The sequence below is a fragment of the Magnolia sinica genome, chromosome 15 (genome assembly GCF_029962835.1).
Source record: "Magnolia sinica isolate HGM2019 chromosome 15, MsV1, whole genome shotgun sequence".
Lineage (NCBI taxonomy): Eukaryota > Viridiplantae > Streptophyta > Magnoliopsida > Magnoliales > Magnoliaceae > Magnolia > Magnolia sinica.
This window is the reverse complement of record NC_080587.1, coordinates 62,204,603-62,217,918: the sequence shown is the minus strand read 5'-3', so window position 1 is coordinate 62,217,918 and position 13,316 is coordinate 62,204,603. Positions and strand designations below refer to the sequence as shown.

The following is a 13,316-nucleotide window of genomic DNA, read 5'->3' as shown; positions in this document are numbered from 1 at the left end:
GAGCATCAAACTCCACATTCTCTCTCAACCCCTGCAAACCCACACGTTCACCCCCTCCACAACCATCCCCACCCCACGTTTCCATCTCCAGCGCAACTCTCCAACCAACCGTCCGATCTCCGCCGCGTATCCGGGTTCCAGCGTACCCCTCTTCAACCTAGTGGGCCCCACCAACCTCCCTCACCTCCTCTTACGCGTCCTCCGCCAGGTACGTGATCTCCGTGGTGGAACCCATCATCGCGTGGCCCACCCCGCCGGAATACGGCCGGAAAGACGACCGGGAGATGTCCAGCTTCTTGCCGGCGATCCGCACCCCTTCCATCTCGACCGTGTACGCGGTCCTTTCCCCCCACTCGAATCCTCTCCATCTAATCTCTACCTTCTCCACCGCCTCCTCATCTCCACCACCCATCAGTGGGCCCCACCAGGACCCCATCATCACAAACCTCTCCCAAGCCATCAAGAACTCCCATCAAACCCCACTCCACTCCTCCCTCAAAACCCTCATCCCTTCCCTCACCCCTTCCCACATCACCTCCCTCATCACCCAAAACCCTCATTCCCTCCCCCCTTCTTCCCTCCTCTCCTTCTTCAAATGGGCCTCTTCCCACCCCAGCTTCCGCCTCACCGTCCATTCCTACTCCACCATGGCCCACTTCCTCTGCTCTCACAACCTCCTTTCAGATGCCCACTCCCTCCTCAAACTTGTCGTCTCCCGAAAAGGAAAGGACTCTGCCGCCTCCCTCTTCGCCTCCGTCCTCCAAACCAAAGGCCCCCACCAGCCCAATTCAGCGTTCGTTGCACTGATGAACGCTTACACCGATTCGGGTTTTGTTTCCGATGCAATTCAGTGTTTTAGATTGGCCAGGAGGCATGGTTTCGGCATCCCATTCCATTCGTGTAGTTATCTCCTCGATTGTTTGATGAAGTCGAATTCGCCTGCGGCTGCCTGGGCCTTTTATTCAGAGATTTTGGATAATGGGTTCCCGCCGAATGTGTACACTTTCAATATCTTGATGCATTTGTTCTGTAAAGAAGGTAGAATTAAGGAGGCCCGGTTGATCTTCGATGAGATTCAGAGGCGGGGATTGAGACAGACGGTCGTTAGTTTTAATACATTGATTAATGGTTATTGTAAGTCAGGGAATTTGGAAGCGGGGTTTGCGTTGAAACAGTTGATGTTGGCGGAAGCGGGAATTCTGCCTGATGTGTTTACCTATAGTGTTTTAATTAATGGGTTGTGTAAAGAAACTCGGTTGGAGGATGCAGATGAGTTGTTTGAGGAAATGTGTAAAAGAGGGTTGGTTCCGAACAATGTTACATTCACTACATTGATTGATGGCCACTGCAAGGAAGGGAAGGTTAGTGCCGCATTGGAGATTTATCGTGAAATGTTGAGGAAAGGAGTGAAACCGGATTTGATTACTTATAATACGATTGTCAATGGTCTTTGCAAGATTGGTGATTTGAAGGAGGCAAGGGGGATTTTTGATGAGATGAGACGGCGGGGATTGAGACCGGATAAGATAACATACACTACGCTCATTGACGGGTGTTGTAAGGAGGGAGATGTGGGAGCTGCAATTGAGGTTAGGAAGGAGATGATCGAGGAAGGGATCCAGCTGGATGATGTGACTTATACAGCGCTTGTTTCGGGGCTGTGCAGGGATGGTAGGGTGAGTGACGCTGAGAGCACATTGCAAGAGATGTTAAGAGCCAGAATGACACCGGATGAAGCAACTTATACTATGGTTATTGACGGGTATTGTCGGAAGGGGGATGTTAAGATGGGTTTTAGATTACTCAAGGAAATGCAGAGTAATGGTCTTCAACCGGGGGTTGTGACGTATAACGTGCTTATGAATGCGTTGTGTAAGCTGGGACAGATGAAGAATGCGAAAGTGCTGTTGAATGCAATGCTTAATTTGGGGGTTGTGCCGGATGATGTTACCTACAATATTCTTTTGGAAGGGTATTGTAAGCATGGAGATGTGGAGGATCTTGATAAGCTACGCGGTGAGAAGGGGTTGGTTTCTGATTACGCCACTTACACTTCTCTGATCAGCGAATTCAGTAAAAAGTCGAAGAGTCGTCAAGTTCGGTGATCGATAGATGAATTTGCTCAACTCTCACTTCATGTGGATATGTATCAAATTCCTGAGCATTTGCTTCATGTGCAAAGGAGAAGAACAAACGGTGCATCACCTCGTATTCATCGCCAGCTAAGTGAGAAGCATTTGGAGCACCCCTCCTATATCTTTTGGGTATTGAATGGGTTTTTCCAAAATGGTTTTGTGGAAGTTTTCAAGAAGCTGGGGGCAAGCCATTCAAGGAAAGACAGAGAATTCTTTGGTGTGTGCTTCTCTATGATTTATGTTGGGTAGGGCTGCAACTTAGGTTCAAGCTGAACCCGATTGAACCAACCTGAGTTATGGTCCGGTTTGGGTTGTCAAGGTCTTCACATTGGGTTTGGATTGGCCAACTTAATTTGAATTTTGGTCAGAGTTTGGATTGAGCAAATTCTGGTGGGTTAGGTTGGGTTGTGAATAATCACATATATCAGGTATACAGGACCTTGGGTTGGCCAGCTCGAGTTGGAATTCGGGTCAGGTTGTGAGTTGAGCCCTATTGTGGTTTTGTTGGGCTCAGGTTGACCTTCAATCTGATCCACCCTGGCTTAGTTGCCCCCTTAATGTTGGGAGATCTGGAAGGTAAGGAACAGCTCCATTTCCACCTGAAGCGTGCTTGTGTGCAAAAGATCATTGAAGAGATTAGTCAGAAATATAGAGAGATATTGGGTATTGGATTTACTAGGCCATTGGGACATGGTATTCAATGGCCGCCTGATGAGGGAGAACCATTACTTGTTAGGTGAAGCTGCAGAAGTAGGTTTAGCAGCTGAATTTTGACAGATCTTCAATTAGAAACCCCACAAGATGCAGTGTTGGTACGGGAGATGATACGGGTGTTGTCAATGTATGCTTCTCAGGGTCAGCTGGTTGGTGAAAAGCTTGCGAGGCCTAAATGGAAGCCCGTAGTGAAGTCTTGCGTATTTCGTCAAGTAGCAGTAGTCTGTCGACAAGAATTTGCAAAATGGCATCGTGTTCGCAAACTAGCACTTTCCTGACGCTTAGGATTTGAACTTTCATGTTTAGGGAGATTTGTTGCCTTCCCTAGTTAAATATCTGGTTCCCGCCGTTGTTAGTAGAGAGACATATCTTAGCCAATGTCCTAGTTGAAGATGATGTTTGCCCCAACGTAAGTATGATGGGAAATTTGTTATTGTTATGAACTTTCTAATAATTTTTCCTCTCTCAACAATAAGGACTCTTGGAGATTGGTTGATCAGGTCTTAAACTTGGTTTTTATTTTCGGATATAGTCCTTAAAAAAAAAAAAAAATGTTCATATCTACTGTAAGATAACAAAACCATCCAGGAGCAAAAAATTTCATGCAATAAGATTTTCAAACGGCTAGAACTTCACATTATTTGTTAGAGATGGAAAGGGTTTTTAGGCAAAATGAAGGGCACTGCCATCTCTCTACCAAAGAAATCTATTCGTAGAATCTTGGGTTATGTTGTTTGAATAGCAAAAAGAAAGGGGGGATTAGGCCAAACAGCCATTATAATTTTGGTATTGTGAGATGAATACGAGATTTTCACTTGTCATCCAAGCTAGAACTTAAATTTTATTTCATGTTTCAATAGTTCTCATGGAAATCATCATTGCATGATTATTATTATTTTCTTTTGTAGCATCGTATCCCGCAAGTTGCATTTGATCACTTTGGATGGTCCCATTAATCCATCTGAACTGTCCATGAGGTGCAATGAGTATTTCATGGGCTACTTGATAAAAATCACACTTTCAAATCGTCTGTACCATTAGTAAGTTGCCTTCTTTTATATTTGTGTCCCCTTCTGATCCTGCAATCGGCGATCACACATCCTGACCACTTGGAATGATGTCCTACCTATTTGTGTGAGCAACACCTCGGAAATAATATCACCATGGTGATAGAGTTTCCAAATATATTATTTTAAAAAAATTAAAAAAAAAAACTTTCCTGGACCACTAAAAAACAGCACAATACAGTCATTTACTGTGGTGCTTAGGCTCAAGGGCTTGATCACATAGAGCAAAGCAAGATGTGTCCAATTTCCTAAGTCATGTAGATGCATTGATGGTTGCATCTAAAATTTTAAAATGACTTGCTCACATGGTGGGCCTAAAAAAAGAGAGAAATACTTTGATACTCTGCCAGAGTGTTATGGATGATACACAGCAGATATTGCTGATAAATTGCACACCTTCATAAAATTAATTGAAGCTAACTGTCCAAACCATGGGCACCTGTTTCTATGTATCATCAACAAAATATTCCTATTATCTGGCTACCTAACTATTAGATTTGTTGTGCATGTATTGCATAAGGGGGTGTTTGGTTCCCAGTTTTTATAGGTTTGAATTTAGTAATTACCTTGGTGTTTATTAAAAGGGAACAAAAAAAAAAAAAAAGCGTTTGATTCATAAAACAATTCCCCAACAACCATACAGGACCAATGTTTGGATGCCACACTGCTGCAAAGCCTATTGCCTGCAACATCCATGTCATCGACATTGATTTCTCACTTAAGTAATGAGGTTTAAGAAGGTGGTTTGTGGGTGCGATCTAATCGGGCTGCAAAACTAGGGTTTAAATATTGAAGCAAGATTTTGATTTGAAGCCTTGGTTTTGGCTATTCTTCCAAACGAGCCCTTGGTATCCACGAATAAGACAGGATGGTTCAACCAATCTAATTCTAGGCTGTAAATTGACTACAATGGATTCCACAATTTAATCATTTTTCAAGTTAATATATTCCATGTGCACCCTTTCTAGGTGTCTGCTTATCAAGTGTCGTATACAGCCAGACTATCAAATAACTCCCCAAAAAATAAAAGCATAACATTAGTTATTGATGAAAAATGTGGTTGCCCTTCATACAAAGATGAGATTGTTGAATCCACTGAGTTTTAGGTTTATAAATTGTTTTTTTTTTCCCCTAAGGCTAAGGTTAGGGTCAACCTAAATCGGTGCTAGATGTAGGGCTGAAAGTCGACAGGTTGGGTCAGGTTGGTGCTCAACCCTAGCCCAACCCAAGGTTCCTATATCTCAACTCTAACCCAACCCAACCCAACCTCGGGTTGGGAATTCTCAACCCAAGCAGGCTCGATTGGGTTGGTTGGGTGGATACATGCTAATGTTTTTGTTATTACATTAGTCTATTATATTTTCAATACGTCTTATTATTTGTACCTATAATTTTATTAATTATATATGTAGTTATTTATCGTTTAAAAAAAAAATGTCAGTTTTTGTAAACAAACAAGCTAAAATATAAGACAACTACTCATTTAAAAGTCATGTTGTGTAGCACGCAATCTGTTTGGGAGAGAGAAATTTGGTGTATCTTGTTAGCTTGAGTCATCGGAAATGGCGTGGACCAATGACACCGGACAACGGCACTAGAATTTCTTGTGCATTCAACACAGACAATCCGCACTCAATTATAATTTATTGCTTATATATCGATCGGGTTCGGGTCGAGTTGGGTCAGGCATCCCGAGACCTCAACCTGAGCTCGAGCCAAGTTATATTGGGTTGGTGTTTGTATAGCCCAAGCCTGAACCCAATACATCCTGCCTGAGCCCAACCCAATGTCGGGTCGGTCGGGTTGAACCCGCCTGACTTTCTGCCCTAGCTGGATGTTGGAACGGATCATAAGATTTGAACTTGGATCAGACTAACTCAAAACTTCGATTCAAGTCAGGTCAGGTCCACTTATTGGGTCGACCTTACTCGTTGATATTAAAAAGGTAATGGATCAGATGTAGTTGGATAAGAGTCAGCTTGAACCAACCTGATTAACAATCAGATCTTAGGGCCTTGAGCAGTACCTGATCCATTGTGGGTCCAAAGCCTGATACTGTTGGACCTGATCCATCTATCATCAGCCCTTCTTAGTGTTATATTCACCTTTGTTTTTGCTGAATGCTTTACTTTAAAAAGAAAACCATTCCATAACCAAAGCTGTTGATATGTTTGCCCCTCCCAAGGATAGGTTATGTCCCAGTGGTACTGCCACAATGTATGATGAAAATAGATGATAAGAAATAGAGCCTTCCATCTCATGAGAATCAAATCAGATGGTTAGGATCTCTCTTTGGGGAGGTTTTGGGGGGTCATCTGACATCCTCCGTGAGGCCCACCAAACAGTTTCAATCATCAAATTGCAACTACATTTTTAGGCCACAGAATGTATGATTCATTGTCTTTTCATCTTATGGAAATAGGCCAAATCATAAGAATATGCTTGCTACAGTCATGAGATTTGTCATTGTCATGCAAATGGTATTTTCTCACTAAAAATTACCTATTATCCAATATATTTCGTGCTTTAGCATATGATTCATCTAACATTCTTTTCTTTTTCCCAACTTCTCTTCCCTTAAAAACTGAATTCTCTATTGTGGATAATCTCAAGATGGAGAAAAAAAATGGTAACTTATGCTTCTCTATATCATTCACATCAATACTATTATTTTTCACCTCACCGAGTGCACATTTTAAAATTTTGATATTTTCAATGCTTTTCTCATTAATCTTCACCAAACAATTACTGAAAGTAATATGATTAATGGTTTGTTTTGAATTTTTTTAATAAATTCTACCTTGAAAAGGTTAAGAAGTGAACTAGCCTTGAAAATTAAAAGGATTTATATGTTTTGATACAATTTTTTTAGTATGATTTTATTAACAGGTCACATGCTTTCAGTAAAATCTCAATAATCCCAAACGATAATTTGGAATGTATCAAATTAGGTAGAAGAAAATTTCAAAATTTATTTACCTTACAATGTCTTAAGCCCACAAATCCATGTCAAAATTTCCATTTACTTTTATTTGAAATGCTTTCATTAGATAATAAAACCATAGTTCAACTCGATCTCCAATTAGATTGGTCAATTCAAAGGCTAGTCACTTGACTCGATCCTGTTTTTAATAATTAAATTAAGTATAATTGAAATAATGATGATAATTTAACATAGTCGTAGAATATGAAAGAATATAAAAAAATAAAAATCAAATAACTGCAAGGTCTTTGGTATGATCGCTATGGCGTTTCCTTTACCAGAGGTTGAAAGTTTGAAACTCTCTACTCACTTTAATTTTTAATGACATGTTAAACGGAGTGATTTGGATCATTACAAGTTGCATTGATTTAATAGTTTTAGTACATAGATTTGTCGATTTTTTATTGATTCAATAACGAGTAATTGCTAGTACGTTGACTCGATAATTTTTTTATTGATTCTAGATCGAGTTACTGCGACGAGCAAGTTTTAAAGTCAATCAGACCAAAATCTTATTAAGTTGAATCCATTGAGTTTTGACTCCATTCATTGAGTTTTAGAATGATGTTTAAAATGAGGATGGAATATAAAAAGGAAATTTCTCAAAAGATGATAAACAAATCTCATGCCATTTAAATTTTATATATATATATATATATATATATATATATAAACCCATCAAAATTCAAAGTTTTGATTAAAAAAACAAAGTTAAGGAGTAAATGATCACACTAAAACTGCAGTCTAAATTATATATTTGGTATTAAATTTTCTATTTGTTCCAAGATGGATCAGAAATGGCTCGGTCGACGATAGAAGTGATCCAGACCGTCAGACCTTAAATCGGGTGTATCTCGCAATCCAGAATGAGTTATCAGAAGTAAAATATACGATTTTGGGGTAGGACGAGCTACTTTAGCTGGATTTGCGAAATACCATCAGATCGATAGTCATTTCCCTATTCTAATTCCGTTTTTACTATAAATAGTAAGTTTTAGTTTGATTATAACTCTTCGTCTGTCAGGCTTTAGGGGTTGCGCCCAACGTGAAAAGTGCTTAAAATAATTAGGAGAATAGCTTGGTGAAGCCAAATAGGACACTTACTATTTTTGGCCAAAAACCTTGTGCACTAGTAGACATCACGACCGTTTATAAATAGTTAGTTGCGAATTCTAGGAGTTTTAGTTGTAGTATGATTCTTAAATTTCTGTCATTGCTTAGTATCCCTATTTAAAGGGTTGTGAACTCGTTTATTTCATTCGTCAATCAATTTTGAATTTTATAGAATTTATTTTCTATTTTCTGGTTCTTTCCCTCCTGGATTCGAGGAGTCTTAGTGAGGAGTCCAGAGAAGTTCTGTGGATTCAGAATAGTTATCCCCCCGAGGAAAATGGTGCTCGACCTCACGTCCTTCCGTGCGAGAGAGAGAGAGAGAGAGAGAGAGAGAGAGATCATATCTGTTTAGGTTTCTTATCACTTTTCATCTAATGTATAACGTTTTGCACTAATCCACATTTCTCAAAAATAATTACTTAATAAATTTAGTTATAAAACACTAATTACAATAGAAAAACTAGTAGTTGAATTAATCACACATGGCTATTAATAATCCATGTTTGTGACAAATCTATTTTGTTGTTTCTTAAGCTAATTCGATTATATCTGTAGATCTGGTTTCTAAATCAGAAAAAATGCTAATTCATCAATGCCATGTTGTCTTGTGGCAGATATGAAGCTAAACTACTCAGATCTATACCAATCTTCACGCCAATAAATTCTACAATTATCATTGCCCGAATTACTTTCTAATACTGAAATCTAAACAAGCAAAGTATCTTCGTTGATTAGAAAGAAAAAGAACTTTTTAATACTTTAATCTCTTAAATACAAAGATTGAGGGAGTTGATTAACGGAACATTTAAATAAACATTTCCATTTCATATTTTATGTTTCCTTTTCATTTCTTACATTGAAATCTTATTAATATCTTCGATAAAATTCACATTATTTTTCTATTAAAATGATAACAATAAAGTAGCTAAAAATACAAATTAGAGAAATTAAACAAATATAAAAAGGCATTAACATACAAATATATCAAACGATGAGGTTAAAATTATAGATGCTATTTGGAATCATTAAAATTTTGGCATGAATACAAAATGGAGCAATGAATGTAACTAAAGAGAGTATTGGAATATGAATTCTAATATTTTTGGAACCAAAAATTATGAAGAATGAATTATTAGAGAGAGGATTTTGAAATGGAGTGACATGGAAATGAGAAAAGAGAGAAGGATGCAAATAATTCAATTTATTTCATATGAAGCATGCCCACAACTAACGAACACCACCTAAGGGAGAACGTGCATGAGATCCATGCCATCCATCAACTGCATTGACTTATGTTAACCTTGCAAACCAAAAATCAGGTTGGTACATGAGTCAGGTAGGCCATACCATAAGGAAAAGTTACGATGGGACACTCACTGTTAGTTTTGGGGCCCACCATAGTTTATATGTGCCATCCGATCCATTCATATGGATTTTTTCACTGAGATGGAGCTACTCTTCAAAAATCACGGTATTTGGAAACTCAAGTGAATCACAACACTTGAAGTTAGAAGTTCTAAGCAAATTTTACACTTTTTATTGTAAGGCCAACCTAAGTTTTGGATGAGCGTGATGATCAATATCAAGGCCTAACATGGGGTGCATCTCATCCATGTAAATTCATTCATCCACGGTAGTGAATAGTCTCACTCCCATATGATCACACATAGTCACCTATTAGTTTGTACTTCTTACTGTCTAAAAGAAACTTTACATGACCTAACATGAGCTGGTAATAGATGGAGAGGATGTTACACAGACATTTTGATAGGCCCCACAGAGCTTACACACCTATAGGGGTTGTGTGTGCCTTTGGTTGCCCCTTTTTGTGCATGGTGATCCAAACCATGGGTTTGGTGGGCTCCACAAGGATGGGCAATTACGTCAGTCATGGACTATCCAATAAGTTGCCTACAAATAGTTTATTATAGGGCTGAAAGTTGGGCAGGTTAAACCCACCCATGAACGACTCGACATTGAGTTGGGCTTGGACAAGATGTATCAAGTTTGGTCTTGGGCTTGGCCATACAAACACCAACCCGATACAACTTGGGTTAGGCTCAGGTTGAGGTCTCGGGTTGCCCAACCCAACCCGAACCTGATCAATATACAAGTTCCTTATAAATTAATTATAATTGAGTGCGGATCATCTGTGTTGAAGGTACATTAAATTTCAATGCCGTCGGATTTCATTGGTCCAGGACGTTTCCAATGACTCAAGCTAACAAGATACCTACATTTCTCTCCCAAATCAATTGCTTGATACACAATACAATTTTAAAAAGTGTAGTTGTCCTATATTTTAGATTGTTTATTTAGAAAAAATGAACTTCTTTACGATAAATAACTACATATATAATTAATAAAATTATAGGTACAAAAAATAAGATGTGTATTGAAAATATAATAGACTAATGTAATAATGAAAATATTAGTATATATCTACCCGACCAACATGACCGAGCCCGCTTGGGTTGGGCTTGGGTAGAGAATTTCCCAACCGAGGTTGGGTTGGGTTAGGGTTAAGGTATAGGAACCTTGGGTTGGGCTAGGGTTGAGCACCAACCCGCCCGACTTTCAGCCCTAGTTTATTAATAGCATGAACTATTGTTCTTAGTTGTGGCCCATCTAGGATTGGGTGGACAGTCGAGATTTATGTGCATGAGATGTACTTTATCCTTTCCAACAGTTCATATATGCCCACTATCAAAGCTACTCATCGTTGTGTGGATGCCTGGTCTCAAAAGTAATGCCGATTTCGTCATTGAGTAGGCCATAGAATTAAGTGGAATAATGTGGTCAATTTCTTGTAACAATCATTTTATTTTGCTCACATGTGGTATGCATTATGATCAAATCACCATACTTTTTTTTAAAGGAATGCATCTTCTCATCAATGTCACATCCAATACCTATAAGCTTCCTTTGCTACAATTAAGGTGAGTTCTAAAAGAATTTTCACTAACTCCAGTTCACTTAGCATTACAAATACACGATGAACTTTGTGTATAGAGCATTCAAGTCATTCAAAAGATGAGACACATTGATAACATTTACTGTGAAAATGCAACAAAATCTATTTAGACCATTGCTTGTCCATCAATCTTGTTGATGTGGCCCAAACAATGTGTTGAGATGTGGAGCCACATCTGGACAAGGGCTGTTCGACCGGTCGACTGGGCCACTCGGCCAGTCGAGGGTTGGCTCGACTCAAAGTCCAGTGGGCAGCAATTTTTTGGGTCCGATGTACTCGACCGGTCGAGGCCCATGCTCGACTAGTCGAGGAGCCTGCTTGAGCAATCGAGGTTACGCAGATTCGTTTCCGGATTTTGCACAGACTGCGTAATTTTGAGGCGGTTTTCGTAGAGGTGCGAAAGGAAAGTTGCCTAAACTATAAATAGGGGTCCCTAGAGCTTTTCTGGGGTTATGGGAATTATTTTAAGGTGTATGCAAATGATTTTTTTTTTATACATCAAAGGGGAAAATATTAGTATATTGCTTGTAATCTCATTTTCTTCATAGTAGAAGTTTGCACCCGTGGTTTTTTACTCTTATTTGGGGTTTTTCCACGTATACTCTGTCTTGTGATTTATTTGGTATGTTTTGATTCTACTTATAGATTATATTTCTTCTTGTTTATTGTTTGTGGGCGAGACCGGAGATTGGATCTCGGTTCACTAGCGTTGTTAATGTGCTACGCAATAACTGGTATCAGAGCTATTAGTTTAGTTCAAGTGGGAACGATGACGGAAGAAGAAAAGACTAGAATTGAGAAGTTTGATGGTTCAAACTTTGCCTTCTGGAAGATGCAGATGGAGGATTATTTGTATCAGAAGGACCTCTATATTCCTCTCAGAGAAAAAGAGAAGAAACCAGAGAAGATGACAAATGATGAATGGTCTTTATTGGATTGGAAGGCTTTAGGAACGATTTGACTCTCTTTTTCTAAGAGCGTCGCCTTCAATATATTAAAGGTAAAGATTATAAAAGAATTAATGGAAGCCCTAACTACGATGTATGAAAAACCCTCAGCGTCCAACAAGATTCATCTTATAAAACAACTATTTAACATGAAGATGTCAGATGGTGGGAGCGTGGCTAAACATCTAAACAAGTTCAATACAATCATGAGCCAATTGGAATCCATTGACATTATTTTTAAAGCTGAGGTCAGGGCATTATTGATCTTGTCCAGTTTGTCAGACAGTTGGGATAGTTTGGTGATTGCTATGAGCAATTCTTTAGGGTCGAAAAAGCTGAAATTTGATGATGTAGCCGGTCTAATTCTCAGTGAAGAATCTAGAAGAAAAGCATCAGGAGTTTCAGGGAATGCTCTAAACGTTAAAGGAAGAGGAAGATTGCTGAAGAAATGAGGCAATAAACATGAACGTTCTAAGTCGAGGAAGAAGTCCAAGGGACCGAAAGACAAAGACGGGTGTTGGCATTACGGCAAGAATGGATACATGAAACGTGATTGCAGGGCATTTAAGAAATAAAAAGGAACTCTCAAGGCTGGAAGGATTCAATGAATCTATCTGAGGAGAGTGACACAGAGGCGTTGATCTTGTCTCTTGATGCGATGAATGAGTCTTGGGTCATAGACTCGGGTGCTTCGTTTCATGCCACTTCGTGTAAAGAAGTTCTGCGTGATTATATGTCAAGTGACTTTGGGAGAGTCTACCTAGGTGATGATGAGCCATGCAGTATTGTTAGAAAGGGAGACGTTCGTATAAATCAGAAAGATGGAACGACTTTGAAATTGAAGGATGTCAGACATGTACCGAGTTTAAAATAGAATTTGATCTCGGTGGGGCAGTTAGCCGATACCGGATATGTGACGGCATTCACCAGTGATTCCTAGAAGATCACAAAAGGTGCCTTGGTGATATCTCGAGGCAAGAAGGTACTTTGTATGTGACTTTAGGATCGTATAGTTCACTCGCAGTCGCATCAACTTGAGTGAATGAGCAGTTATGGCATTATAGGTTGGGACATATGAGTGAGAAAGGGATGAAAGTGCTATTATTAAAAGGGAAGCTACCAGGGCTGAAGTCTATTGACTTAGAATTCTTCAAGGACTGCGTGTAGACAAGCAGAAGAGGGTAAGTTTCAAGAAAACAGGACGTGCTCCAAAGACACATCTGTTGGAGCTTGTACACACTGATGTGTGGGGATCGGCATATGTATCATCTCTTGGTGGCTCACGTTATTTCGTTTCTTTTATTGATGATGCTAGTAGAAAACTATGGGTCTATTTCTTAAAGTATAAATCTGATGTATTTGATGTATTTAAGAAGTGGAAAG

The 13,316-nt window shown here is 39.2% G+C and overlaps 1 protein-coding gene across 1 annotated transcript; it reads left to right on the top strand.

Moving 5' to 3' along the window:
- LOC131227383 (putative pentatricopeptide repeat-containing protein At1g09680) lies at positions 1-3,345 on the top strand. Its single transcript, XM_058223170.1, has one exon. It carries the CDS (start codon positions 285-287, stop codon positions 2,103-2,105), a length of 1,821 nt encoding a protein of 606 aa, XP_058079153.1. The 5' UTR covers positions 1-284; the 3' UTR covers positions 2,106-3,345.
- The last annotated feature ends 9,971 nt before the right edge of the window (positions 3,346-13,316 follow it).